The 27416-nt window shown below is 39.6% G+C and overlaps 2 protein-coding genes across 2 annotated transcripts in view; one reads left to right on the top strand and one right to left on the bottom strand.

The window, feature by feature from the left end:
• Positions 1-30: 30 nt before the first annotated feature.
• Positions 31-16782, top strand: LOC141432752 (uncharacterized). Its single transcript, XM_074094497.1, is given in 10 exon segments — positions 31-372; positions 3262-3541; positions 8709-8842; positions 9667-9839; positions 10619-10814; positions 11453-11522; positions 11816-14552; positions 14769-14791; positions 14794-15162; positions 15268-16782. Coding segments are annotated over 10 exon segments (4524 nt in total). The 5' UTR covers positions 31-138; the 3' UTR covers positions 15576-16782.
• Positions 16783-18725: 1943 nt separating this feature from the next.
• LOC141432750 (dynein beta chain, ciliary-like) overlaps positions 18726-27416 on the bottom strand; it is a 57970-nt gene continuing 49279 nt past the window's right edge. Inside the window, exons 65-82 of the mRNA XM_074094495.1 lie at positions 26587-26788; positions 26383-26513; positions 26020-26304; positions 25687-25942; positions 24420-24601; positions 24210-24341; positions 23858-23990; positions 23548-23774; positions 23347-23470; positions 22906-23042; positions 22587-22782; positions 21681-21854; positions 21266-21334; positions 20817-20999; positions 20455-20628; positions 20003-20151; positions 19631-19825; positions 18726-18991 (exon numbers count right to left, since the gene is read on the bottom strand). Coding sequence (XP_073950596.1) covers positions 18892-18991; positions 19631-19825; positions 20003-20151; positions 20455-20628; positions 20817-20999; positions 21266-21334; positions 21681-21854; positions 22587-22782; positions 22906-23042; positions 23347-23470; positions 23548-23774; positions 23858-23990; positions 24210-24341; positions 24420-24601; positions 25687-25942; positions 26020-26304; positions 26383-26513; positions 26587-26788 — 3049 coding nt within the window. The 3' untranslated portion in view covers positions 18726-18891. The remainder of the gene's footprint in view (positions 18992-19630; positions 19826-20002; positions 20152-20454; positions 20629-20816; positions 21000-21265; positions 21335-21680; positions 21855-22586; positions 22783-22905; positions 23043-23346; positions 23471-23547; positions 23775-23857; positions 23991-24209; positions 24342-24419; positions 24602-25686; positions 25943-26019; positions 26305-26382; positions 26514-26586; positions 26789-27416) is intronic.

Raw genomic sequence — 27416 nt, 5'->3', positions numbered from 1 at the left:
CGTCGGCCCGAGCAGTCGCAGCCCAGTCTGAGGCGCGCGCCCTCCGCGCCCGCTCGCCGCCGCCGCTCGCGGCTCCTACCGCCACTCGATTCTCCACGCCACACATGGCACGCATGCCGATCTAAATATTCCTCTGTTATGGACAAGCGCGGCACCAGCGGTCGGGGCGAGCCCATCCCGAGCATCCTCAAGAAACCCAAAAGCCGCCGCAAAGGAGATCTGCTCGACAAAAGCTCTAAGATCAGACGCGAAAAGGTGGAGGGTCCGAAGGGCGAGGATGTGAGCGCTCCACTGCCGCAGGGCTGCACGCCGCTCATGTATGCCTGCCAGCAGGCTGACTACAAATCCGTCGTCGATACTCTCAATAAAGACGTGAGTCCATCGTCCAACACTAACGGTCATCTGCAACACTTAGAATTGCGTCCGATGAGATCATTTAGCTACAATACCAAGAAACATGAATCCATTAAGTAGTTCGTACTCATCATTCTGTTTTATTAGGTACATGACTAGAAGCATTGTTAAAAATTAGATTCAACGCCAAACGAAAAGTCTAGCACTTAAATCATTTACAATAGCTGTTATGGAAGGTGTGGGAATATGAAATGAGAAAAGCTTAGTTTTGCACGGCGCGCGGCAGGCACGCGATGCGATGCTCGCCCCGAGCCCTCACCTCCGCTCGCAACCTGTCCGACACATGCACCGCTGCACCGTAATGCTTCAGTCAATATTTACACACTCGTTACGTTAACTACCTGAACTACGCGGAACTCACGTGGTGCCTTTAGAGCTTTATGTAAAATAAAAAGTTTAATAAAAGTTTCAGCTTTAACGGCAACGTCGTAAACTTTGATTTCCATATTATAATAAATAACTTAACTCTTACTAGTTCCGATGGAATTAGATGTTTAGCAGGTATCATTAGGTTATCTCATAATGTCAGTAAGAGTAACACTCATCAGAAACAAAAGGTTAAAACGTTTCGAGAGACCTTGATAAAGTACGTAATATAGCGGAGTTGATACTATCAACTTGGTAGCTGTTTAGCTTTCGACCAAATAAAACCCTTTGATTCGGAATAGGAAATGCACCAGTGTCGATAGCGCCGGGCGGCTGAAAGCGGGGTGCCGGCGTCAATCAATAGGCGGAACAATAGCATGGGAACTATTATCTATGAGCCGAACGATTGACGAATAATTTATTAGACATAATATATAACGCTTTTATACGCGCAATATATATATATTTTATCATGTCAATTTGTTTACATTATGAATTTACTCATAATTTCACCTATATCCAAACTAGCGTGAAATAACTATTATTAGCTTACATAAAGATATATAATTGTTTTAAAATTATTGTAGAAGTAGCCATTCTGCCTTCTCGACCAACTCTACCTAGCTTTATCTTGACTCAAGCTCATAGGGTCTTATATTATGTCAATGTGCTAATTTAATAATGCTAAAGGGTTCTAATATAATGAATTTAATATCGTGATAAATAGATGCAGTACAGTAACGTTTTATGACTCAAGGCAGTTCTAAGGAAGGTAAAGTTGACCGGGAAGTTTATATACATTTTGCCTTGTACTGGTCATAAGTCTGATTCATTAGAAGTGCAGAGCCATAATTTTCAGAATTATTGGATCATTCTTTAACCCTCAGCTTTAACCACTTGTTTTGTGAACTTCGGAAATAGAGTACCTTCCTATCTACTTGTGTAGGTATTAAACACAATTTTTTGCTAGAGTCGTATCATGTATTAATGATGAATGATGATGATAATGAAATGACGTCCTGTGATGCCTCAGTAGGGACATAAGTAGGTAGAGTTCACAGTAGGAATTTAACTGTATGGATCTATCCATGGGTCAATGTCAAAATGCCATAATGAAAGATGTGTTAAGATGACGGATTTTTGTGGCAATGACGTCACATTCGAAGCTCGAAGAATTGCAAAACTGAAGTGGCAATGGGCGGGGCACATTGCCCGCAGGACTGATGGCCGATGGGGTCAAAAGGTTCTCGAATGGCGTCCGCGGACCGGGAGACGAGCTGTCGGTAGGCCTCCAACAAGATGGAGCGACGACCTGGTTAAGATCGCGGGATCGCGGTGGATGCGAAAAGCACAAGACCGGTCTGAGTGGAGAGCCTTGGGGGAGGCCTATGTCCAGCAGTGGACGTCTTTCGGCTGACATGATGATGATGATGATGACGTCACATTAGGGTAGTTTGGGGAGTAAATGGAACGGTGTTAATTAATACGGCTGTGTAAATGATGATGTTGATGATGATGCGTGTGAAGAGGGTTCCAAAGGAAGACTGGCAGATTGTTGATTTGGGACCATGTGATTTATTGTATTTTGTTTTTATTATTATTTTTATCCATCTTCCCATGTTGTCACGAATATATGATTTTCTTCCTTTCTTTCTTTAAATTAAAATTTAATACACCTACGAGTATATAAAATATATTACTTAGAAGTAATTAAATACAACAAATCAAAAATAATATATTAGCACAATTTTTTTTTTCATTACCATCCCACAATAAAATATCACAGCAGAAGGACCAAACTATGTATTTAGCATCGATACCTACTGTCATTAGTTTTCATTAAAATTGAATCACCATTTATTTCAATAATATAGTCCGAGACGGTAATAATAAAAAGTCAGAGGCTGTTTTGCCTAACGTTCTGACGCTCGCGATCGCAATCAAATGACAGTTTTTGTCAAAAACAAAATCACTTGAAATTACAATCGTTTTCACCCCTTCTTTCTGTCACATGAAGGTCACATGGTATAAGTAAGACGAGGGTAGAAAAAGATGGTGAATGCGATGCGATCTCTGTGAGAGCGGGCGGGTTGTCCCACTGCCGCCGCATCCTGTTGCGGCGTGCGGAGCGACGAATTCGCGTGCGGCGACGACGCACCATCGTACGGATTTGCTCCGCAATTCCGCATCTCCGTCCGGAACTGCGGTGCACGTCGAACCGCATTTTATTTGTTTCTTTTGTTCATTTCTATGGCGCTCAATGTGGCATACCCTGCGCCCGGCACCGCATCGTCTTCCGGGAGCGCGAACCGTTGTGCGATTCGCACCTCCGCACGGAGACATGTAGCCAGTGTGTTACACCATACGCCGCTGAGTGTGCGAGCGGAGCAGTGTGAGAACCACCTACGTCCAGAGGTCGTGGTCACCGACATCGAATGATACCTTTACAGCCATAGGTAATTAAATCAAGTACCATTGCAGCCAGCATCAGTGCGCGTCCGTGACCGCGGGCTGCGTTGCGCGCTGCACTACTGCGCGTCGAGCGGCGCCGGCGCGAGCCAGGCCGCCCGCGCCGCGTGCGCCGACCGCGTGCTGATGGCGGCGCCCGCGCTGGCTGACGCGCGCGATGCCGACGGCCTCACGCCGCTGCACCTCGCCGTCGTGCACGGGAATGTGCCGCTCGTGCAGACGCTGCTGGCTGCCGGCGCCGACGTTAATGCGAGGGATGATGAGCATCATACTGTGGTGCATTGGGCTACTGGTGAGTTACGCTTTTGTTTATTTATTTACATGAACTACGAGCAGGTACAACCTTTTTACTTTGCTCCTCCCCTACTAGTAGCGGTCGATGGCGCACATCTGGACGGGTACGACGGCAACGTCTGTACATACAATAAGTACCTAGACGTTAATTCGAGTCCTGGCCATTCTCTCAAAAATATATACTTACTTATAGATTACTTATTCTGTGCTTATAGTTATTCACTAGCCTGTTGTCCGCGACTCCGTCTGCGTAGAAATCGTTTGTCGCTACCCCGCGAGAACTATTCCATTTTCCGGAATAAAAACTATCCTATGTTCTTCCGCGGGACTCAAAATATCTGTATACCCAATTTAATCTTAATCGGTTCAGGGTTTTTGACGTGATGAGGTAACAAACAAACAAACAGACTTACAAACTTTCGCATTTATAATATTAGTACTTATAGTGGGATTATGTTGCGGAATACTGCTTTAGAATAAGCTTTGAGGCCAAAATACACACTATGAAATTCGGGTACCGAAACCTCAACTTCAGAACCCACTTTATTTTTCCACAATTCTGAAACAGTGTTCGACCCGCTAGCTAACCTTGAAATATGAAATATGGGTAGCATTTGAAACTTTAGCGACTAACGTTTCGTTTGGTTCTTCTGCATAATAGTACTAACCACAAGCAGCGATATGTCTGTATGGTAGGAGTAAGTCGTTATCTAGCTGGTGTCACTCAGCGGTGCGCGTGTTGCTGGTGTTATCTTCGGCGGTCTCACTGCGAGCTTGCACGCGACCAATTAGTTAGGCCGGCAACCCGCAGCACTACACTGGATGCGCGTCAATCAAATCAACCAAGTTGGTTATGGATTTCATTTTCTGAACACTCCCGCTGCGTTGATGTTAATTAAACTGAACTGCTGCTTAGCACGTAGATTGTCTTTATTAAGAAGTTATTAAGCTTCGGTAGAATCAATAAACATCGCCGTAGAATTGGCGACAATTCAACTGACATTCTGTTTATTCCCACGAAGTTATAAAATGACTTTCATTGATCTGTTTACTTAAAAACTGTCTCATTGTGAGGCGTCTCGTGACAAGTAAATGCTGCCCACATTTAGAACACTCGAGGCCTGATCAATCCATTAGATAGCTGAGTTCTGTGTTTCCAAGTGTTTATTCTTGTGGATGTCTGACTTGAATGTGAGGTAATGTTCTTAACTCAATATGTTTATGCACCTACAATATGTGCATAAATATATTTTTATTGGTCTATCCTGCGAAGCAATTCAATGGTACGTGTGAAGTTCCCAATCCGCACTGGGCCCGCGTGGGAACTATGGCCCAAGCCCTCTTGTTCTGAGAGGAGGCCTGTGCCCAGCAGTGGGACGTATATAGGCTGGGATGGTATTGGTCTTATTAATGTTAGGTTTTACAATACTTTGAGTTTGTGATTTAATTTCAACTAAGTACTTATTTATGAACATTTAAACAAAGGCTTAGCATTCTAAATTCCATAATTAGGTGTATAACTGAGCTAGAAATAGCAATTTTGTACGAGTATGAGGTAGATAACAAGTTCACTCACGGCCTTTACAGACAAGCACTCGTTTGTTAGAGTTCCCTTGACTTTTTTCAACAGTGTAATTCTGATCTGTTCCCTCTAGTTATATTTCTTTTATTTCTTATAATTGCGATGGCAATTTATTGTAATACTTAGAATGGAACTGGTGTAACAGACCTTTACTCCCCAAAAGTTCATTAAATAACGACATTAAACTCTCCTACCCATGACCATGAGACCACCGAAGGACTCGAGACGTCGGGTCTAACGTCTGGCTAGTATAACAATATTATTAATTCACGCGATGTAATGTATTTTGGTTGTTATTCACCCAATGTTATGATTATGATACAATGTATTAAATTTATTGTTATTTGAACAATATTTTGGTTCTGTTATAGCTCATAGACTATACATCATTATTAGCTACATAAAACAATCGATAGTTTATAACCCTAACACCCGTGGGTGACACGGTGCGGTGACCGCTTAGAATCGTGAACTATTGATCAGTGATTGGGGGATAAAGAAGCTATTCAATTTAGTTATAACATAGAAAGGCTATGGAACATACGTAGTCATAATACAGCGATTTAACATCTTATTAAGTAACTAGGTATACACCTTCGCGGCACGCCGTTTTTGTTTTGTGAAAACCCTAATAAAAGTAGTGGCTCTGTAAGCTGTAGACCTCGCGAGTCAGTTCTGTACGTTTCCAAACTTTTGGAACAGTATCTCATTGTGAACATGTACTAGAATAAAAAAGATAATAGCTAATTATTAAAATTTACTCGTAAAACTGCTGTATTAGGATCACTTAATATATATAAAATAAAATAAAAATAAAGTAATATCTATAATTTTAAGTTATTTATTTCCAGAACAATACAGGTCCAACTAAAAAAAAGGTATACTTATTAGGTAAAATAAAATTAAATATGTTGTCGGGTAAGAATATCGGTGGATATTCTTGAGGTTCGGGATAGGCTCTTTTTGCTTTGGACAATGAAAATTATTTGCGTTGACAGTATACCTACATGCAGAACCTTGTTATTTTCTTCACCAAGTTTTTTCTCTGGTCGGCATCATGCAAATAGAATAGCACCGATATGCATGCAGTTTAAGGTCAGTTCCGGGTCGCAGCGCGGCTTCTCGGCGGATGTCCGACGGTGCACTCCTGACCTTTCTCTTCCTTCCACTTCCCTTGCTAGAAACATTGGCCTTCACTTTATTTTTATACTCAGACCACGAATAAAGGCCAGTTTTTTCTAAATGAAATTATGAAATCAATAGGAGTAAGTTGGTAAGCGTGTCAAACGGCGTGGAATACCTAACTACGTAACAGTGGCGTACGGCCGCGTAACGACTCGATTGCAATATGGGTTGCTTCAATATATTTTTGACATTCGTCCTTTCTCGCCGCTTTAGGGCCTTTTTCCATTCATGCTCCGAAGCGGTAACGTTTCGTGTGCTCTGCCTACTCCATTTGGAAATACAGGCGTGATGTTTGTATGTGTGTTCCATTCATTAATTATTTATATGTCACAGGAAGCCAGAGGGTTTCGTATGTACCTATGCACGATATTGGAAGGCTTACCACCCTAGTACATCTTGTCGCACATTAGTGGAAATTAAAAGAAAACCCGCTGTAGGACGCAGCTATCCTTCGTATGAACTTGCCTGAACAAAATGAGTTTCTAATTTGCCCGCAGCTCATTTCATACCTCATAAGTACTTATGCTCAAGTAGTTATGGGTAACTCGTAACTATAAAAACACTAGTAAGAAAATACCTGTAATGAGTCATGTAGGGTGTTCATATCGTGGCCATCTTGGACCATTATTTAAGGGGGATAGTGGGGGTAGCAAATCGACCGGCGGCAAGGCCAAGCCCTTGAACTGGCCGCTACTTCATCTAGGACACAACTATACAGGGAACTCGTGATTGAAAAGGTTGTGTCACTCCAAACTGATAGGTCAATGTTTTATGCAAGTAGGACGAGTTCTCAGGGTTAAAGGGACATTTTAGTAATGAATCGTGTCCGTCGCTACCGTTGGTTGCTTATTTATCATTTCAAATGTAAGGTATGCTACATGGACGCAGGTCGCGGTAGTTTATTAACTGCAAATAAGTTTTTAAGTAATAGCCTGGTCATTCTACAGTTTTTTTTGAAATAATTCGATATAAGGCTAATTTTTGGTATACGGCTTTTATGTGTAATTTTAAGAACCTATATTTTCGAATCCACCAAAATTTGGTTCCGGAAAATGGTAAAAAAAATTGTATCCTAAAATAGGTAATTTATTGAGCAAAAATGTTATCAGTAAATTTACTGTCAAAATATGTTTGAATAATTCAGTTTTTAGACCCGCAAGCTGAATCCACCAATATATCTAACAGGAAATTAGAAAAAAAAACACTTAAGTGATTATTTCGTAATACGTCTAATTTATATTAGGAAAAAAAAAATAAGATTTTTTAAGTCACATAGGTATTATCAAGAAATATGATTTTAAATAATTATCATTCAAAATCCAACAATAAATATGATTGGAAATTACGTACTTATTTTGTTAAACCGATATAACATTAGCAGGAGTTAGCAGCAAAAATAAGTACAAAAAGTCTCAAAGCACGTTAAAAAGACATACCTAAACCTTAACTATACTTACCTTTTATGCCACTATCGTAATTAATTTTAATTCTTACTTTTGAAAATATGAAGCCTTTTTTTAAGTTCCTTTAAAAAAAATAAGTGGATTTTTCATGTGTTACAAAGAACATAAATAAAACTAGTAAATTATGAAGTAAATAGGCAATTTCGACTGATTTTTACAGAATTATTAAAGATTATTTTTTATAAAATTATACTGTCGCGGTGATAAATTTTGGTGGATTATTGAAGAATTATATTTGCAAATTAAATGACCTAATTTTTAATTAAAAAAAAAATGCTTATTTGCATTAATGTTGATATTAATTCGAGCGAAGATGTTAGGTGACGGGGTATAATCACAAAAAGTAATTATTTAGGGGTGTTACTTTACATAGTTTATACAAGTTTACGGTTTGTAGACTTTTTTTATTGATAGTGCTAAAAGAATTACCTTCATACCAAATTTAGGACCACCGGAAGAACGTTGATTATTACGTTGATTTAGAGGTTTGAATTTTTTTACCCGACTGCAAGGAGTGGAAATTTATCGCCCGTGTGACATATGTATGACACAATGTTTTGTAAGTAAACATATACTTAGCATTGTAAGTTTGTAAGACAAAAAAATACGATATCAATGGTGTGTAGCTCAAGCAGTCCCCCGTTACCTCCGCAGCAGGGTACCTGAGCTGCATGCCCCAGTAGTACATACATCAAACTCATTACGCCTTTTGGCGTAATACGCAAAAAGGTCCTTGGGCTTTATTTGGGGAGTTGTAACCTAGTTAGCCTGCATGTTACAACACTGCTTACGAGCAAGTGTGACGATTTGAAAGAAAGAATGAAAGCAAAAATACATTTATTTAACGTCATAAAATATCATAACGCCACGGCAAGCCGTGAATTGACGTGATTTTAATGTTGAACGTTCTCACATTATGACGCGGTACTCGGCAGTGTGTGGCGAGGTTGGCGCCCTGCGCGCGGTGCTGGGCGGCGGAGCGGACGCGGCCACGCCCGACCAGCACGGCGGCTACCCGCTGCACTACGCCGCGCAGATGTGCGGCGCGCCCGCCGCCACGGATCATCAGGTACGGCAATGCTACAGGGTCAATAGCTACCGTGACATTTGCTGGGCAATGCGCATTGTAGGTACTTAGCTAATTGGGTATCCTAAACACAAATACATAATTTTGTCTGAAAGTCTGAACTATACTAGTTCACAGACCTCGTATATTTAATCTTATATTAGGCCAAGGCCAAGATAAATCAGACTGCTTATCTGACACACTACGAAGCATCTATGACACTCGTAGAATTTTAGATAGAATAGATTTCTTTCTAACCGAAAGGAATAAAAGTCACAGCTCATTTGATCCACCCGGCACCCGATCAGTACCGCCTCTCCGCGACCTTAAAGCTTTCTGGCGAAAGAAAATATGGTGACCATTCCTGTGTGTGTAAGCCGTCGTGGCCTAGTGGTTTGACCTATCGCCTCTCAAGCAGAGGGTCGTGGGTTCAAACCCCGGCTCGCACCTCTGAGTTTTTCGAAATTCATGTGCGGAATTACATTTGTAATTTACCACGAGCTTTGCGGTGAAGGAAAACATCGTGAGGAAACCTGCACAATCCTGCGAAGCGATTCAATGGTGCGTGCAAAGTTCCCAATCCGCACTGGGCCCGCGTGGGAACTATGGCCCAAGCCCTCTTGTTCTGAGAGGAGGCCTGTGCCCAGCAGTGGGACGTATATAGGCTGGGATGATTCCTGTGTACACCTGTGAAGCAATTCAATGGTCTGTGTGTGAACAGTGTGAAGGTGCTACTGCTAATCGCCCAAGCCCTCGCGTCTCGAAGCATTTACTTTCCTTTAGGCTGAAGATTAGTTAACCGCAGTGTTAACCTTATACCCTTTTAGAGTCGTGGTGCGGCTCTGGAGGTGCTACGGGCGCTGGTGAAGGAGGGCGGCGCGCGCGTGGAGGTGCGTGACGCCGATGGGCGCACGCCGCTGCTGTGGGCCGCGTCCGCCGGCTCCGCCGCCGCCGTGCTGGCGCTGCATCAGGCTGGTGCCAGAGTCGACGACTCCGACCGGTGAGCGTCGACTATGCTGCTCTACTGTAGACAGTAGTACCGGTATACCGGACAAATACCGGTACCATAGACCAAATTTGGTCTATGTTGGTACTCTATTCTCAAAGTGCGCGTTTTATTAACCTTCTCTGTCCGGGTGCCCTCAATGTAAGGTATGAAGCTTTTTTTCAGAAGTCCGTGCTCACACTATGGGTAATTTCCAATTATACCCAAAGTGGAAGCGCACTAGAACGTGTGACTTTGTCAAATCATTTTGTATGGGGGCAGTAAACGTGCTAAGATATGGTCTAGTCTAGGACTTTCACAAGTAAACAACGATCTTCAGGAGTTTTTTTATTGCATTTTTGCCTAATTTTTACTCTCTCTCCGCTGCGTAGCTGTATGCTATATAAGCCAAAAATTTATTTTATTTTAATTGCCTACGTAGTGCAAAATAAAAATTGCTGTTTTGAATAAGGAAAAATTGTTAAAACTCTCGTAGGTACCTCTTTTATATATAAATAAGTGTATATCTGATATTATTAAAAACATACAGAATTGGAGACTTCGTCTAGGTCTCACCAAATAGTTGTGAGCTAGGAGGATACTTAGATGTATAATACCTACTCATTGAGTAGACAGTTTTTTTCTCACGGACGTTGCTGTTAGCCTCAGATGGCTTTCACAGCTCAGGTACCGGATTACCGGAGAGAGGGCGAGCTGACAGACGGTCAGCTCATCAAGGGGAAATATCTTAGCATGAAATAGGCAGCATTAGTCAAACGTGTAATATTATACAGGGACGGTTTGACAGCGCTGCATTGCGCGGCGGCGCGCGGGCACACGGAAGCCCTGGAGACGCTGGTGGGGCTGTGCGGCGCGCGCGTGGACGCGGCCGACTCGCACGGCTGCACGCCGCTGCACTACGCGGCCGCGCTGGGACACGCCGACGCCACCGCCGCGCTGCTGCAGCACGGCGCCGACGCGCACCGCCAGGTAGGCTTGTTGAAAAAATATCGATATATATCGATATAAAATTCCAAGTATCAAAAAGGTAAACAAATCGATATTTTTTTCAGAAAAATTAACATTTATAATTTTTAAGATTAAACAATCCTAAAACGGAATACGTGTTTTATAAATACTAACATCTTTTTAACAAATTATATTGTATGTACTTATTTTTTTGTTTCCGGTCGACTCGATTTGCTGTTTTATAATTTGGTTTTTAAGTTAGCAACTCTGTTTGTCAATTTGAACTTCAACCACCACCATCTTGCTCGCTAATCCTGCCGTGAAGCAGCAGTGCTTACACTGTTTGTTTCGGCGTGGAGAGTAAGACAGCCGGTGAAATTCCTGGCACGTGAGGTATCCCATCTTAGGCCTCTAGGTTGGCAACACGTCTGCAATACCCCTGGTGTTGCAGTTGTTTATGGGCGGTGGTGATCTCTTGCCATCAGGAGACCCACTTGCTCGTTTGAATTCCAGTCTAATAAAAATAAAATAAAAAAAACTGCCTTAAAATTTTTAGAGCACGAATATTCTGTCAAATCATACCGATATATTAATATTGATATTTTTGAAAATATCGATATATCGATACTTTATTGCATTTCCGACATGCCTACCGCCAGGACCGCCGCGGACGCAGCCCCGCCCACACCGCCGCCGCTAAGGGACAGATCGAGACTGTGCGGATACTTGGTATGATATCATCAACATGCCTATCAATTAATTTGGAATACTTATCTAAAATTTCATTTTTAAGACAAGTTTTTTTTCTGGATGTACTTTTTGTTAACTGTACTCGCACTATCATCTAACTTACTTATTATTATGGATATCAAATTTCAAACCAATCGAGCAATCCGACCACTGGAAGTGGGTCGAAATGAACTTGTAAGATTTTACCTAACAACAGCAACAAACGAGAGTTAAAGAAATGCTTGTAAAAATCTCTTCCGTTACATATTATAATTATGGCAATTTATTTACAGGAGCGAGAGGAACGAATTTATGGCTACGCAATTCTAAAGGAGATCTACCTTTACACGAAGCTGTGGCTTCAGGTCGCAGGGAATTAGTAAAATGGCTTTTGGATGGTCGACCTTCGCAAGTGAATGCTACAAATCATGAAGGCCGCACTCCTCTGCATATAGCAGCCGCTACTGACAACGCTGATCTCTGCCGACTTTTGTTGGACCGGGGCGCTGAAGTGAACCCCGTGGCGAGGTCATCAAAAAATGAACCAATGACACCTTTAGATTGTGCAACAACTCGCGGGCATAGATCGACGGCTAAGTATTTGCAAATGCATGGTGGCCTTCCAGCTACAAAACTGGGAAGTACAGAAATAGTAATAGACGGTGCCCCAATAACAGCTCTACCAACAAGGAGAGTAACAAGCACAAAAATTGATGTGCGAGATAGGATCAGGATTGAGAAACGAGAAGTTGTGGAACTCTCTAGTCCAGTTCTTGAGAGGCGACATCATAGAAATAGAATGGACAGCGATTCTACTAATGGTTCGTCTACTGATGATAGAAGAATTTCAAGGCGATCAGATAAAAAATATCCAAGCAGACATCAGGATCGACGAAAAAAATTAATTGAACCTCAAAAAAGTTTCAGTGATGGTTATGACACGGATTTAGAAGAACATTCCAAAAATGAGCCCCACAGCCGGAGACATAAAAAAGATAGTAAAAAAAATAATAGATCCAAAAGTGAACCGTCAAGAAGAAGTAGAAGTAATTCAAAATACCGTGAACGTCATCGATCTGTATCTCAGAGTTCAACTGCTTCTGAAAGTTATCGAGAAAAAAAGAAAAACAAACAGCATCGCAAACGTGGCAGAAGGAAGACAACTTCAACATCAGAAAGCAGTAGTTCAGAGTCAAGTGAAAGACGGAGTACAAAACGTAAAGGTAAGAAAACTTCAATACACATTGAAAATGATGATGAGAAACAGTCCGTTAATATTGTGAAATATAAGAGCACAGAAGACTTACAACGCTCTGAAGCCAAAGAATCGGTACCAGTAGTAACTGAAAAAGGGGAGGAAGGAAAAGCAGAACCAGCTTTAGAAGAAAACCAATTAGTAAAAAGTAAAACTCTGAGTGAAACTGAAACTGATACCTTGTCTGTTAAAACAAATATGATAGTTACGGAGGCACAAATTCACATGGAACGTGAGTCAAGCCAACATGGAAGTTCTGAGATAACAGTAACAGTAGATTCCTCAAATAACGTTTCTATAGAAACTGCCAATCTTTCAGTGACTCACAAAGATTTAAATGATGAATCCACGACCAAAAAAGATAACACCGCTGTTAGCGGAGTACCAATTACGGTACCCCAAGATGAAGCCATTGCTACTACTTCTCAGAGTGAAAACAATACTCAAAAAGCTTGTATGACTTCAGAAATTGAAACAAAAGAAGAGCTTGCAACTTCGAAAACTGTTCCAGAAAGTGAAAATAACGTTTCGAGTTACAAGTCAATAGAACAATCAGAAAATAATTCGGCCCAAATACCAGCTGAAAAGGTAGGAGAAAAATCTGAAAAAAGTGAAAATTCATCTAAATCAGAGGAAATTGCAAAAGGTTCATCTCAAGACTCAATAAAACATGATAAACAGCTCAGTGATAAGGTAAAAACAAGCGAAACTTCTTCTAACTCTAGTTTAGACCGTAAAAGAAAGAAATCCTTTCAAATTTTAGCGGGTCCCGATGAGTTGATGCTTCAAAATAAAGATACAATTGAAGAATCTTGTACTATGCTAGATAAAAAGGATTCCCGTGATAAAAGCAGCTCTCCTACAGTTTCATTTGCAAATAAGGACGAAATATTTGAAAGTAAGGATTCCGATAAGCAGCCTGACCATTTAATGGGTGAACACGTTCACCATACTGAGGTTGAGGCAGAAGTTGGTTTTGTTGATAAAAAAGACAGCAGTGAAAGCAATCAAGTAAGTGCTGAGGATAAACGAAAAGAGTATTCATCTACCACAGCAACTGGCAGTAGCAACGAAATTCCTCAAAGTATTGACAAAGGTCTCGTCACAGTGATTGACAATGAAGCTGTGAATGGAGATCGCGCGGTTCAGCAGGTTATAATGGAGAATACGTCAGAAGATATTAACCTGCCTCTCTCTATGTCACCGAAAAATATAAAAAAGTCATCTAAAGATAGCCAGGGAAGCAGCAGAAAAAGTAGTATTTATGAAACGGAAAGCTATAAAGTGCTATCTGACATCGCAAGTGTTACTGATGTTAGTACTGGTATACTGAAAAAAACCAGTAAGACTGATGAAGGTTCTCTGGAAGACGACAAAGAGGACTACAATGAAGGAAAAGCTGTCAAAGATTCTTATGGACGCGTTCCCAGCATCAGTGACAATGAAATATACAGTTTTTCTGAAGTAAATGGACGCAGGAAACGTTTCCGTAAAAAAGGAAGAACAAAAAGTCGCATGAATATTAGATCTAAAAGTGAGAATTCTGAACGGGGTTATGAATCCAGTGGATTGATGGATTCTGGTTTCGAACCCAGTCCAAGAGCCGTTCAGCGTCGAATCATGAGTCCCCGCCTCGCAGCTTACTACAAGCAAAGGAACGCTAGTGGGAGATACTCAGGCAAATCTGATAGCAGAATTCCTGTCCGGAAACCGGGAGACAAATACGCAGTAGATATGAAATCAGTTACTCAACGAATTCAGACAAATATGAGACGGTTAGTAGCTAACAACTAATACAAATTCATGTTCCTAATTAAAGAACTAACTAATCAAAGATTAAACATTAAAATAATGTCAAGGTCTGTTTAGTAGCGATGAGAAGTTAATAAGATTTTCGTATTTAATATTATTTTTTGTTTATTATTAGTAATGTGTTTTTTCACGGAAATCTATTTTTTTTTAAATGTTACGCGATTTTATTATTTTTCTAGATACTACTGCGAAAGAAAAATCTTCAGCATTTACTAGAGCTGAAACGTCTACAGATCCGTACAAGCAAAACGAATGAAGCAGTACTTGTGAAGCGAGCCATCGACGAATATAACAAATCAAGTTTATCTAGCGTGGGTCTGGGCTCCTACAACAGCGTGGATTACTCATTTAGTAGTTTTGAAAAATTCCTTTATGAAAGTCTCCGTAAATTGCAAAAGAGTGGAAAAAAGCATTTGGATAATTTGCCAGAGAGACCAATTGATTTTGATTACGGAGAGAGTGAGCTATACAAAATGAGCGCGATTCCTGACAATCCATGCCTGTGCACCAGTAAGACGCACCGCTGCTTCCACGCTGTTCATGCCTACACCGGAATACCCTGTTCGGCCTATAGTAAGTAATTAATTATTATTCGTTATTATGGCCATTTGCAATAATTTCAATATTATTTCCTTGTTATTGACTTTGTGTTAAAATGATAATTATTATTATTTTCAGTTCCTTATAAATGGAATCATCATACAATGCCGAAGCCGGCAACAGCCGATCCGAGTTCAAAATCCAAGGGGTTCTTGCCTAAAATAGCTTCTAAGTCGCCAACGGCTTCATCAGGCAAAGCTCATGTTACGTTGGAAGTGTCTCATGGTTCAGAGAGACAGCTGATAGCGTTACCTGCTGAGAAACTCGACAAGAATAAGAGATATTATGTCACGTTTACTGTCAAAGGCTCTGAACCTCCGTCCGACAACGACAATGGCTCGCCTGGTTCTTCCACAAAACCGAAAACAAGCGTTCGAAGTGGCTAGCGTGTGTACCGTTCAATAAATACGTAGCTATAATTAAGAACAGTAAATAATAAGGTAAATCTCAAAAAGCCTGTTATTTGTTACTCACTGCCAGATAACGGTATATAAATGTAGAGATATTTATTATTAATACAAAACTAGGCAATTCTGCACTGTTATGTGGTAGGTACCCAAGGTATACTTTACTTACATTATGTTGGTCATCGCAAATTGTGATTTCAATTGACTGATACCGTCCAGTAATAAAATGTGAAATCAGCATATAAGGATTAGATAACTATCTATTTTTATAATACAATTTAACAGATATATTCCATATTTATTATTATTATTCACAAATTAATATTGTTTGTGCGTAGTTCAATCTCATGAAAGCAATTGTGCCGTAGACTGAGTCAGTGGTTAAAAACCAAAAATTAAAAATACAAGTTATACTTAACCTCAAAATAATAATATTGATTACCTACTAGGTAGGCATCAATAATTATTTATATTTTACCCCTTAACAGAAATTTCAGAATCTTATCTTGATAATACTGTCCACTATATTGTAATTCTACAAGACAATTTGGCCATACCATCCAAATGCAAAATCTATCTCAGTTCTGTTACAGTTTTTCTATCTTTGAATCTGACGAAATTTTTTGGCAAATAGATTTTACGATGGAAGATAGATTTTATGATGGAGATGGAAAATGGAAGATTACAAATCACCCTAAATCACCGAAATAATAATAAGAGGAATGGACATGTCATCGTCTATATTTCACAATCGATGTAGCCACTTTTTAGGGTTCCGGAACTAAAATGGCAAAAAAGGAGCTTATAATTTCGCCATGTCTGTCTGTCTGTCTGTCCGCCCGCGGCTTTGCTCAGGGACTATCATGCTAGAAAGCTGTAATTTTGCACGGATATTTAAGTAAACTATGCCGACAAAATGATACAATAAAAAAATAATCCTCTTATTATTTATTAGTTCTATGTTGCAAATATACCTCTGTTTAGAGATGAGAAATCGGAACTTGTCAAATTGATAATTCATATTTATAATTTACAACAAGATTTAAAAATAAGTATGTGTTCGTCTTCCTTTTCCAGAGCATATAAATAAATTTGCACTTACATCATAGTTAAAATGTTAAATAATATTTCGCGAGCACAACCGTTTGTCAATATACTTAATAAAATGATTTTTTGTTTATACGAATATGTTCATATTTATTTTTCCATTATTTGACGACTTTCACTTCACCAGGACCCCCTAGTACCTGCGTTCTTCAATCATAATAATGTGTGTTAAGATTTTGGCACTTGAACCCCTTGAACCCGCACGTCCTTCAATCCTCCTCCTTCCTTCTTAGATTTCTCTGAGTAAGAGTATTGCTATTGCTAAAAATTACTAATATTATTAGATACTTCTTTTTGATTAGATTTTTTTAGAAAAATAAGTATGGCTGTGTCCATTGGAGGACAACTTTGCCAGTGTCTAGTAGGTTTTGCCGTTGTATGAATATTCAGTTCTTACAATAGTAGACGCAACTATCTTAGCACAAAAGTCAATTGAGCAGCGTTTCTACCAGAGATGTGCAAGGATGTGTTGCGAGTTATATGTTTTTCATTCACCAATAGAAACGCTTCGTTTACCTCGCCTCGCTCCGCTCAGCTGTTTCGACCAGATATCTGCTGTGCGAGGACGTGTAGGTAAATTGAAGCGTTTCTATTGGTTGATGAAAAACACATCCCTCGAAACACATGCTCGCACATTATTAGTGGAAACGCTGCTTTAGGAGTGTACGGGTAGGAAACATTAAGCAACCATTTATTATCACGCGTGTTGCTAATTTCAAATCGTTACGACCGATACCAAAAAATGGTGGGAAAAACTTTGTCACAGAAAATTTGTTGAAATATATATTTTTTTTATAAAAATAGTCATCAAAATCTAGATAATTATTAAAACTAGAATTACTTACCTAATTTGAAAAGGGTATGATTTTATTGATCACCTAATAAATGCGTTTTCGGCGACCTAATAAATAATATTTTTTCCTAAAATAGTAGATCTGTCACCTAAATTGTATGAGGGCTATCGCGTATGAATTCACCGCTAGAGGCGCTAGTGTAGCGTGAGGTCTCCGAAATGTCAAATCTCATAGTTTTTGGGTGAGTTACGCGGGTTTATTTATAATTAGAATAATTTTGTGAATATTTTGCAATATCTGAATTAATTATAGCAATGAATGTCTGTGTTTTGAGACAGTTTTGTCTTTCGGAAACCTTTGTCCTTCCTTTTTTCCGAACAAAACGGGGACTATGCAACACTATGGCATGCTCGATATTTTTTTGGTACGGTTTTAAGGTGTATTAAATATGATTTTAATCTAAACTTTGTTTTCACGCCCGTAATAACAGACTTTGAAAGCCATACTTAAAAACCTCACGCAACAGTGTGCCATCTGGTGAGACAAAAAACGATAGCCCTCATTACCAAGTAATGGTAAAACGGTTACCTAAATATTATTTAAAATAATATTGACAATCATCAAATAATTATATTGGGTTCCAAAATAATAGATGTGTCACTAAAACTGAAATGAAGAAATGGCTACCTAAAAAGTTAGTCGAGATTTTTTAAATGTTTTTTTCACATTTAGTACCACTTTGTCGGCGTGACGGATATGTATAATCATGCCAAATTACAGCTTTCGAGTACTAACGGTCTCTGAGCTTAGCCGCAGACAGACAGACAGACGGACAGACAAGGCGAAACTATAAGGGTTCCTAGTTGACTACAGAACCCTAAAAATGAGATACCGTAATTCTGAGGAGTCAATGCAATGGACTTTTGTGCCAAGCTAGGTGGCGTTTACCATAGTAGGTAGGTATGATATGAACATAACTGCAATGTAAATAACATCGTTTCAACATCGTCATCATTTACCACAATTAGTGACGAGGTTTCCTTCTCTTTCCACAGAAAAACATGTTTTATCAACGAAACTAATTAAATTGTACGCTAGTCCAGTTATTATTTGACAGTTTCAACAGTTGACAAAGAAAAAGGAAAACCACAATACTTTAATTATTATTATTAATATTATTTAATTACCAATGTGGTCGCAAATTAAAACTTCTTGATATTGACTCACGTTTTTACTGATTTATTTGTAATACAAGGAAAACACTAGCTACCTATATAATGTCTAAAATATCATAAAGTACCTACAAAATCATCAAAATAATCTAAATTATAAAATTTGTTAGGCGGTAAGAAATAAACAATTCATTTAATAAGTAAGCAACAAGAACTATCTATCTATACGCCGAGCAGTAACGCGACGCCAGCCAGCGTCCATCGCGTGGGCTTGTCCTTAGTCTTCAGGTTGAACGTCCATACGAATGTGGGCCCTCGCATCCTGCCGATAACACAACATGCGTCACCAAAAAACGGCGTAAATAAGGAGCACGATGTATACTCGTACTAACTGGGTCGTATAGACTGGGCACTGATGAGCACGATATGTACTAACCGGATTTTATAGACGGAGCACTAGATTTTGTAAATGGAGCACTAACGTGCACGATGTGTACCTAACTAGATCTTATAGACGGGACACTAGATTTTGTTTATGGGGCAATAAAGTGCATGATATGTATTAACCGGATCGTATAGACGGGACACTAGATTTTGTAAATGGGGCACTAATGTGCACGATGTGTACTAGCCGGATCTTAGACGGGGCACTAACGTGCACGATGTGTACGTACTGACCGGATATTGTAGACGGGGCACTAGATTTTGTAAATGGAGCACTAACGTGCACGACGTGAACTGACCGGATCTTGTAGAAGGGGCACTAACGTGCACGATGTATACTGACCGGATCTTGGAGACGGGGCACTAGATTTTGTAAATGGGGTAGTAACGCGCACGATGTATACTGACCGGATCTTGTAGAAGGGGCACTAACGTGCACGATGTTTACTGACCGGATCTTGTAGACGGGGCACTAGATTTTGTAAATGGGGTAGTAACACGCACGATGTATACTGACCGGATCTTGTAGACGGGGCACTCGTAGACGTTGCGCGTGTCCTGCTTGTCCTGCGTGACGGCCTTGACGTAGATGACGGGCACGATGGGGAACAGCTCCATCATGCGCGACTCCACGATGCCGCCCGTGGCCGTGTCCCAGCGCGCGCCCTCCATGAACAGCCCGTGGATGTTCGCGCCCTCACGCGGTGGAGCACTGTGTCACAATTAAATACACAACATTACACAAACAAACATTATTTAACTTACAACCCTTTGTATGCACAAGGAAGAAGATCATGACTTAATTTTCACGTCATGTCGAATACGTCACATTTTTTAGTAGTGTGTAGGTAGTAAGGTGCAGTTTTGCATGAAGTTATAGGAAACTTACTTAAAATCAGCCCTTGATTTCTTAGTGACATCGCAGTTAAGGCACATCTTGTCGAGTGGCCATTCGTTTTTCCTGGCCGTCTGTTGCATGATAGCCGTGAGGAAGGACTGTGGGTTGAAGAAGCCGGCCAGCCAGACAGCGGGAGGCAACTAGAAATATTGTTAGCTTAGTGCCTTGATTAAGTAATAACTAAAAAACCTTTATCAAAAGCAGTTTGGTTTTCCCTCGATTAGCATAATAATTTAAATAAGGATTTGCTTTTATTTTATCACATAGATAGTTTTTGCGAGTGTACCAAGTACCTAATATTATTATGTCGGACTTAACGGATGTCAAAAAACACGTCGTATGTTAAATAGGTATGATGGGCTAGTTCCAGTATTTTTGTAAAATTTCTAAGCAAACGCAATCATCGATTCAAAGTGCAAATATGATATAAAACGTTTCCATACATTGAAGTCGCCGGACCAACTCTCGAGTTCGGCGAGCCGCAGACATAAATCAGAGAACCAGGAAGCTAGCCCCAGCAGACTGGGGTAGGCGAGCTTGGTCCACGAGTCGGGCACTTTGTCCATGAACAAGGACTCCATTAGCTTCTCCATGTCGCTGCTGATCGTCAGCTCACCCTGATTTGAAGTTTTATTTTCAAAATTATTAACATAGAAACAACAGCAGTCAGCAAAATAATACTCAGAGGCGCAAAATTTGGCCCACCCTTCATACAAAATCACCGATTCTGCATATATTTGAGGGCCACATTTTTTGCCGCTCAGTATAGCAATGCATTCCAATGAGTTATTTAATACTATCTCACCTTCATCCCGAGTTCAACCTCCTTGAGAGACCGTCGTATTTCACCCATTAGTTTGTTCATTCGCTCGCACTCTTGGAGAGCGACGATGGTATAGGGAGTCAGCTCTTCCATTTTACCCATCAGCTCTTGAAGGTTAAATGGTTCGGGCACTCTGTCTAGGACGTCTTCGAGTATGGCTCGAACCTGTCAGTAAAAGTATTATCATGAACATTTTTTAAAAAAGAGTCAATACATTCCTACTAGAAAAAAAGAAATATTTTAAATGGGTTAACTAAACATAATTTATGTTTTATTTACTCCTTGAAAGTTACAGCACGTGCAAATAAAAGCCATAGTAGAGACTAAAGACTTGAGAATATGGGACACTTACTAAACGTTAGCTGGAAGCATCGCTGCCTAAGCCCCAAGAAAAACTAGTTTATTAAACAGATGATAAGTGTGTTACGAACCAACTCTTCTTTTGTAGCCCCTCCGCCAGACTGCGCTCCTGTGTCACGGGGTTGCATTTCAAACACAACCTAAACCAAACACAATATAGAGGAAGAGATACGAACCTAAATCGACCTTCACCGGTCTGAAAATCATTATTAATTTAATTAACACTTTAATTAAAATAGGTCATGATTATTAAATAAAAATCTTTTTTTTACAAATAGCCTGTCCAAGATTTTTTTAGCAAACCCATTTCTAATATAATATTTTCTAAAGTACAAAATTTATTATAAGGTAATAGTTACGTTTCATTATATTATCAGACCGGTGAAGGTCGATTTAAGTTCGGATCTTAGATATTAGATGCATATGGTTAGTGGCCAAATATGAAATATAATAATCAAATATATAAATTCTATTTAATTCACATACCTTGAAGAGTCGTTCTGATACAGTAGTCAAGTATCCGATTTCCGCGTTAGGATGTAAACCGTACAAGTAAGGTGTCTCGTCGGGCAGGAAATCGTCTATGTAACCATGATATCCTACATAGTCGGAATTCGGCGGCGAAATAAATCCTGGAGCTAATTGGCATTCACCATCGACCTATAAATAATCTGTACTTAATATAACTTACAAAACGTAATTTTTGATCATTGATCATCAACCTCACAGCCAAAATTACTAAGTCTAGTTAGCTGGAATACGGACTATAGTTCTGTTTTTGCGTAAATGACTAGGTACTAAGAATAGATTTTGAGATATCACCAAGAGATAGCCATTTCTGCAACAGCCTTACACCTGTACCTTATTGCTTTAAACGGTAGACTCTGGCCAGCGGAAGCAATCCTCGAAAACCCTCGACAAATTAAAAAAAATGAGGCTGACGACACTTGCTGTACACTGATTAACCTGTCCTCTCCCAGTGGCACAAATTTGTGCCCAAATTCCTTTGATCCTGTTATCCTGGGAGATGACAGATTAAGCAATGTTGATACTTAGAAATTATTTAAATTTTCCAGATATTAAATTATACTCGGGACTCTTCAAGCTGCATCAAAATTCATGTAGTAATGTGTGAAAGTTGATGATGCACTTTAGGAGTCCCTTGGTAAATTTTATGACCTTCGTCAGTGCAAAAAAAAAATCTCATAGCAGAAGTATCAAAATTATCTAAGCCGGGCTAGAATGACAATATGACAATTTTGACAATCTCAAAAATGATACCAGATTAAAGTTTCGTGCCCAGCTTGCTTGTGCATGCGTGGACAGCTTTCGCTCGCCAGAGTCTAATTCACGTTACACCTGCAGCTCGACAAAACAATTAAATATGCTAACCAACTCCGGCTGCATGTATTCGAGTAAGAAAGTACGGCAGAGCCGTCTGTCCCAGTCGTCTGTTATGTGGCCACCGTACATGATTTCCCCGAAGAGATACCGCAAGTCTTCCCACGGGACGCGAGGGTTCGCTTCCAAGTAGTTGTATAGCACGTAAACACAGATAGTGAGATCGCCGAAATTAAACGGATATACTCTGCAAAATTGTACTTTTATTGTAGTCTTGATGAAAGCTCGAAATATGATAATTTTACTAAAAACTGACATCTATCTGTTTAAATACAAGGCAATAAGTATCGTATTAATAAAAAAAACTCACCTGTTCCATCCCTGCGGACCAAATTTACGTCTCTCTGCGACCACGGCGTGGAAGTAGCACAAAGCAAACAAAACCGATTTGAACTCTGCTTCCTTGCTACACATCTCTAAAGTTTCTTGACTGAAGTTATCTAACGACTGAAAATACATTGTTGTTTGTTACGAGTATTTATTCAAAGTAAAATCCTATACACTCTGTTTCAAAAAATAGGTTAGACAGACGATAGTAATTTAAATATCAACAGTTTTCTCATATTAAAGAGCAGGCTGCAACAGTGTCACCTGTGTGCATAAACTATGTTTCCTAACACATTTTACTCCACCCACCACTTTGTCTTATTTACCTGCAATAGTAGTGCCAACTTAATCAAATGCTGTTTAAATTTTATTGGAGTGTAGATATTTAATTTGCACAGCTTCAAGAAAATAGTGCGTGACTTACTTTGTGCAAGTTAGCCCACATCCCGATGGGAGGTTCATTAGTAATCTTAATAGAAGATTCTAGGATGCCTTGTGGAATAATATGATACGCCGGATCACCTGCAGGTTCAGCACTTAAAAACAACCTGTTATAACAGTAAACCCAATTCAATAGTGATTCACAAATTAATCGTTTGATCATAATTCAGTTTTATTGTCAAACCTGTAGGTAGGATCAGGATCTTCAAAAGTCTCTTCCATTTTTTTCTCTAAGGTAGCGAGCCATTTGGCTACTAAATGTATGTTCTGCAGAATAACCCAGTGCCCATTTGCAGATGCGACAGTCATACCTTCTTCCGCGACCACCTCCTGTCCTTGACCCAGAGACACAATATGGAAATTCTTTTTATCTACCGCGTAGCCCAGCTTACGACCCAATTTCTCCAAATCCTTGAACACAAATATATTTATTCCATAATATCTACCATAATCTAGGAGCAATAAAAGAAACAGACATATTACACAAAAGGCACCTTTAACGGGTCAACTCCCGGGGACAGAATAAAGAACATGGCAGTTGTGCAGTTGCTCTCCCGGTACGATACTTCTAATGGGGGCGTTCTTGCTTCAACATATTTTGTTCCAAGATTCTCTTCACAAAATGCACTAAAAAAATTAAATATAGGTACAAAAGTATGAGCAGAAAATAACTTTGAACGGTCCCTAGAGTCGGATCTGCAACTATTGTGCCAAAGTCAAATATACTGTTTTATATTGACTTTGACGTAATAATCCCAAAATGGCCAAATTGTAGATCCGACTCTGTTAATAAGTAATAACAATACAACACGATTTGACCGATCAATGAGGATTTTAAGTACATACTTCGAAGCATAGGACATTCGATCGGGACGCAATGCTCGCATGATGCATAGACGTTGTAATGACGTTTTGTTTTTCCATTCTCCTGGTAGTTTATCTCTTTCAGGAGCCTCACCATCAGTATACTTTTGCCATCTGTTCAAAATTAAAACAGGCGTGAATTAATTTTTTGCTAAACAATTTATTCTACCTACATTTTTAAATATTCAATACCTCTTTGTCGCTCCTTCTATTTCTTTGTCTAAGTTTTCAAAGGCATCCATCTTAGCCAAGGCTACGATTCCACCAAAACCGTTGTTAGAAAGCCAGGGGTATGGAGAGTTTTCAGGTGCTACTGCATATTTTAGTAAAAAGTCCAACTCACGTGGGTCAACTTTTCCTTCAGATTGTAAAACCTATTTATATTTTAAAATTTAAAGTTATCATCATATTTTGAAACATATTTAGGTATATAAGTTGAGTGACATGATAAATACATAATTGACCTTGCTACAAAGAAGTTAAACGCGTCTTAGACAGGCCTAAAACACTTAGAATGTATTAAATACCACGTTCAACCCATATCCAAGTTTTTGTGGTAGTACGGTTAAGATTTTTTAAATATGTTAAGTGTTATCTTGAACTAAAATAATTTCTTTGCTCACCCGTGACCTCATGATCAAAGTCAAAGTTAAAAATATCTTTATTCAATTTAGGCTATAACAAGCACTTATGATAGTTAAGCTTATGCAAGATATGCGTGTTCATGCAGTTCCTCCACCTCCACACTGTAAGAACACACACAAATCACACAAACGTATCTATCACCACCACCACACTACACTGACGCGTTTCGAACTCAACCAGAGCTCGTCTTCAGAGCATCACAGCATCATGTTACATCTGGTAGAATGGTGTACAGTTGTACGGTGTACGGTTGTACGGTGTGCGATTTGTGTGTGTTCTTACAGTGTGGAGGTGAAGGAACTGCATGAACACGCATATCTTGCATAAGCTAAGCTAGGTATCATAAGTTCGCGAGTGAGCAAAGAAATTATTTTAGTTCATGTCAACACTGAACATATTTAAAAAATCTTAACCGTACTACCACAAAAACTTGGATATGGGTTGAACGTGGTATTTAATACATTCTAGGAATGTCTAAGCTGTAAGACAATAAAAGTCTCAATTCTGCAGAAATTAAAATAATAATAACCCTACTTCGGGCAGTCGGGTAAAAATAAGTACGAGTAACAGCAATAATAATAGAGCAGTGTAAATATGATATTGTGTTCTATCATCATCTTAAGCTAAATATGTGGTCTATCACCCTAAAGTAAATCCTCGTTTGCATATCATAAAAAATAAAACAATAATGTCAATTAGACATGTCTGTTAACGTGAAAGTTCGATTTAAACAACAATGATTTGATAGGAAGTTGTTTAAAAATTGATAGACCACTATTTGGCCGACTGTACAAATATTTGGCGGAAAATGCACCTGTAGCGTGATTAAAAACAAAAATACGAGCTTATCCCTCTCGAACAGCCCTCTGCTGGTGTACACAAACACACAGAAGGTAATACTGTCGAGCAGATTGCGGACGCGAGCCTCCAGATCATCAGCCTGCTCGGCTTTGGCCAGCGCGTCTTTGAATACTACGTTGTACGCCTTCAACGAGAACTGGTACATTGGATTAATCTTGTATATCTCATTCAAAATGAAGTACAGTAATGATGCTCTTGTGGCCGCTCGCCTATTTTAACAAAAATAAATTACAAATTATAACTTCTAGTTTGCTAATACGCAATAGCGCCTCGCTTGTTAACTTGCCTGTATCTCTCACGAGCCTCATCAATCTTGACAGACGTTATTTTTCCTTCTTCGACTTTTATTTCTATGTCAGCAGCAGTTTTTTTGGTAGTTTCCAAGTTTATTACTAGCGCAGAGTCGCTAAGGATATCCGCACCTGCGTTAGCCAAACGCTTTAATAAGTCGTCTTCGAGTGTCTTCAGAGTAATTTTGAAATCATTTTGTTGTTTAGTAAGTCCCGCTCGCAAGGCTTCCAAGTCTGGTCTCTCGGCTTTTACAACTTCACCCAAAAGTTGTTCTTCTAGGCTGTAGATAATTGTAAGAAAAGTTGATTATGCCTATTTAATGTTAAAGCAGATAGGAGTCTTTTCCTACGTTTCTTACCCGTCTTTGGTAACAGTGAAATTTATAAGCGTACACTGTGCTTGCATTTCAGGCTGATAATGGGGGTTGGCCAATTTAGTTTGGATTACCAATCGGAAGCTTGGATGATAGTCCATTTCTCTGTCACCAATCTAAAAAGTAAAGCCACTTTAGTTGTTAGTCGTATCTGTATTCAAAAATATACTCCGATTTATGTGTATTTACCTTTAAAATTTTGCCTTTTCTTATCAGAACTCGTCCGAGCAGTGGGTCCAGCACAGCATCGACGGTCTCACCGATGTTCTCCAAGAGCACAACGTTTCCGCTGGTAACGGCTCGCTCGATGCGATCGATGTAATTGCGTTGCGTGAGTCGAATAACCACCAGCGCGTCCCCGTATTTTGTTTTAATCCACTTTATACCTTGCCTTCAAATGAAAAATGCTAATTACATACCTATAATTATACAAAGGAAGTACATTTATAAGCTATTTAACGTTTATCTAGGTAGGTACCTACCAGTTTGTAGTCGGTGCCTCAGCACAGACAGGTGAAGTGATAGAAGCCCATCTGGTAGACTATCGGTCCACTTCTGCTGGCTAGTGCTGAGGCACCGACTTCAAACGGGTACCTAGATTAAGGTTAAATAAAAAATTTTTTGCTTTTCAGTTTTTTCGGCGGTTTAATTTTTTGTTAAAAAGTTTTATATAGGTATTTTAGTTTTTTTCCCTCCCCTAGGGTAGGATTTTTGTTTCCGAATTTACATAGGACCAATTTCGAGACCCAATAGAAAAAGAAGTTATGCGTGGTCATATATTGCAATCAGTGATTGAACAGTCAATCATCCCTTGTTTTCCTACCCTTAGGGTTGGATTTGTTTTCCGAATCTATATGGGACCAACTTGGGGGATAACCCTTTCCAATAAAAGAAGAATCATCAAAATCCTCCATACATAAAAAATATACGCGTCTACTTGAGAACCTCCTCCGTTTTTTTCGTCTGTTGAAAAATATAAAATCAATCCTGTTTAGGCTGCGGATACTACAAAGATATGC

Source organism: Choristoneura fumiferana, chromosome 11 (genome assembly GCF_025370935.1).
Source record: "Choristoneura fumiferana chromosome 11, NRCan_CFum_1, whole genome shotgun sequence".
In the NCBI taxonomy this organism is placed as follows: Eukaryota; Metazoa; Arthropoda; class Insecta; order Lepidoptera; family Tortricidae; genus Choristoneura; species Choristoneura fumiferana.
Note: the sequence above shows the minus strand (reverse complement) of the source record. Positions and strands in the feature narration are given on the sequence as shown.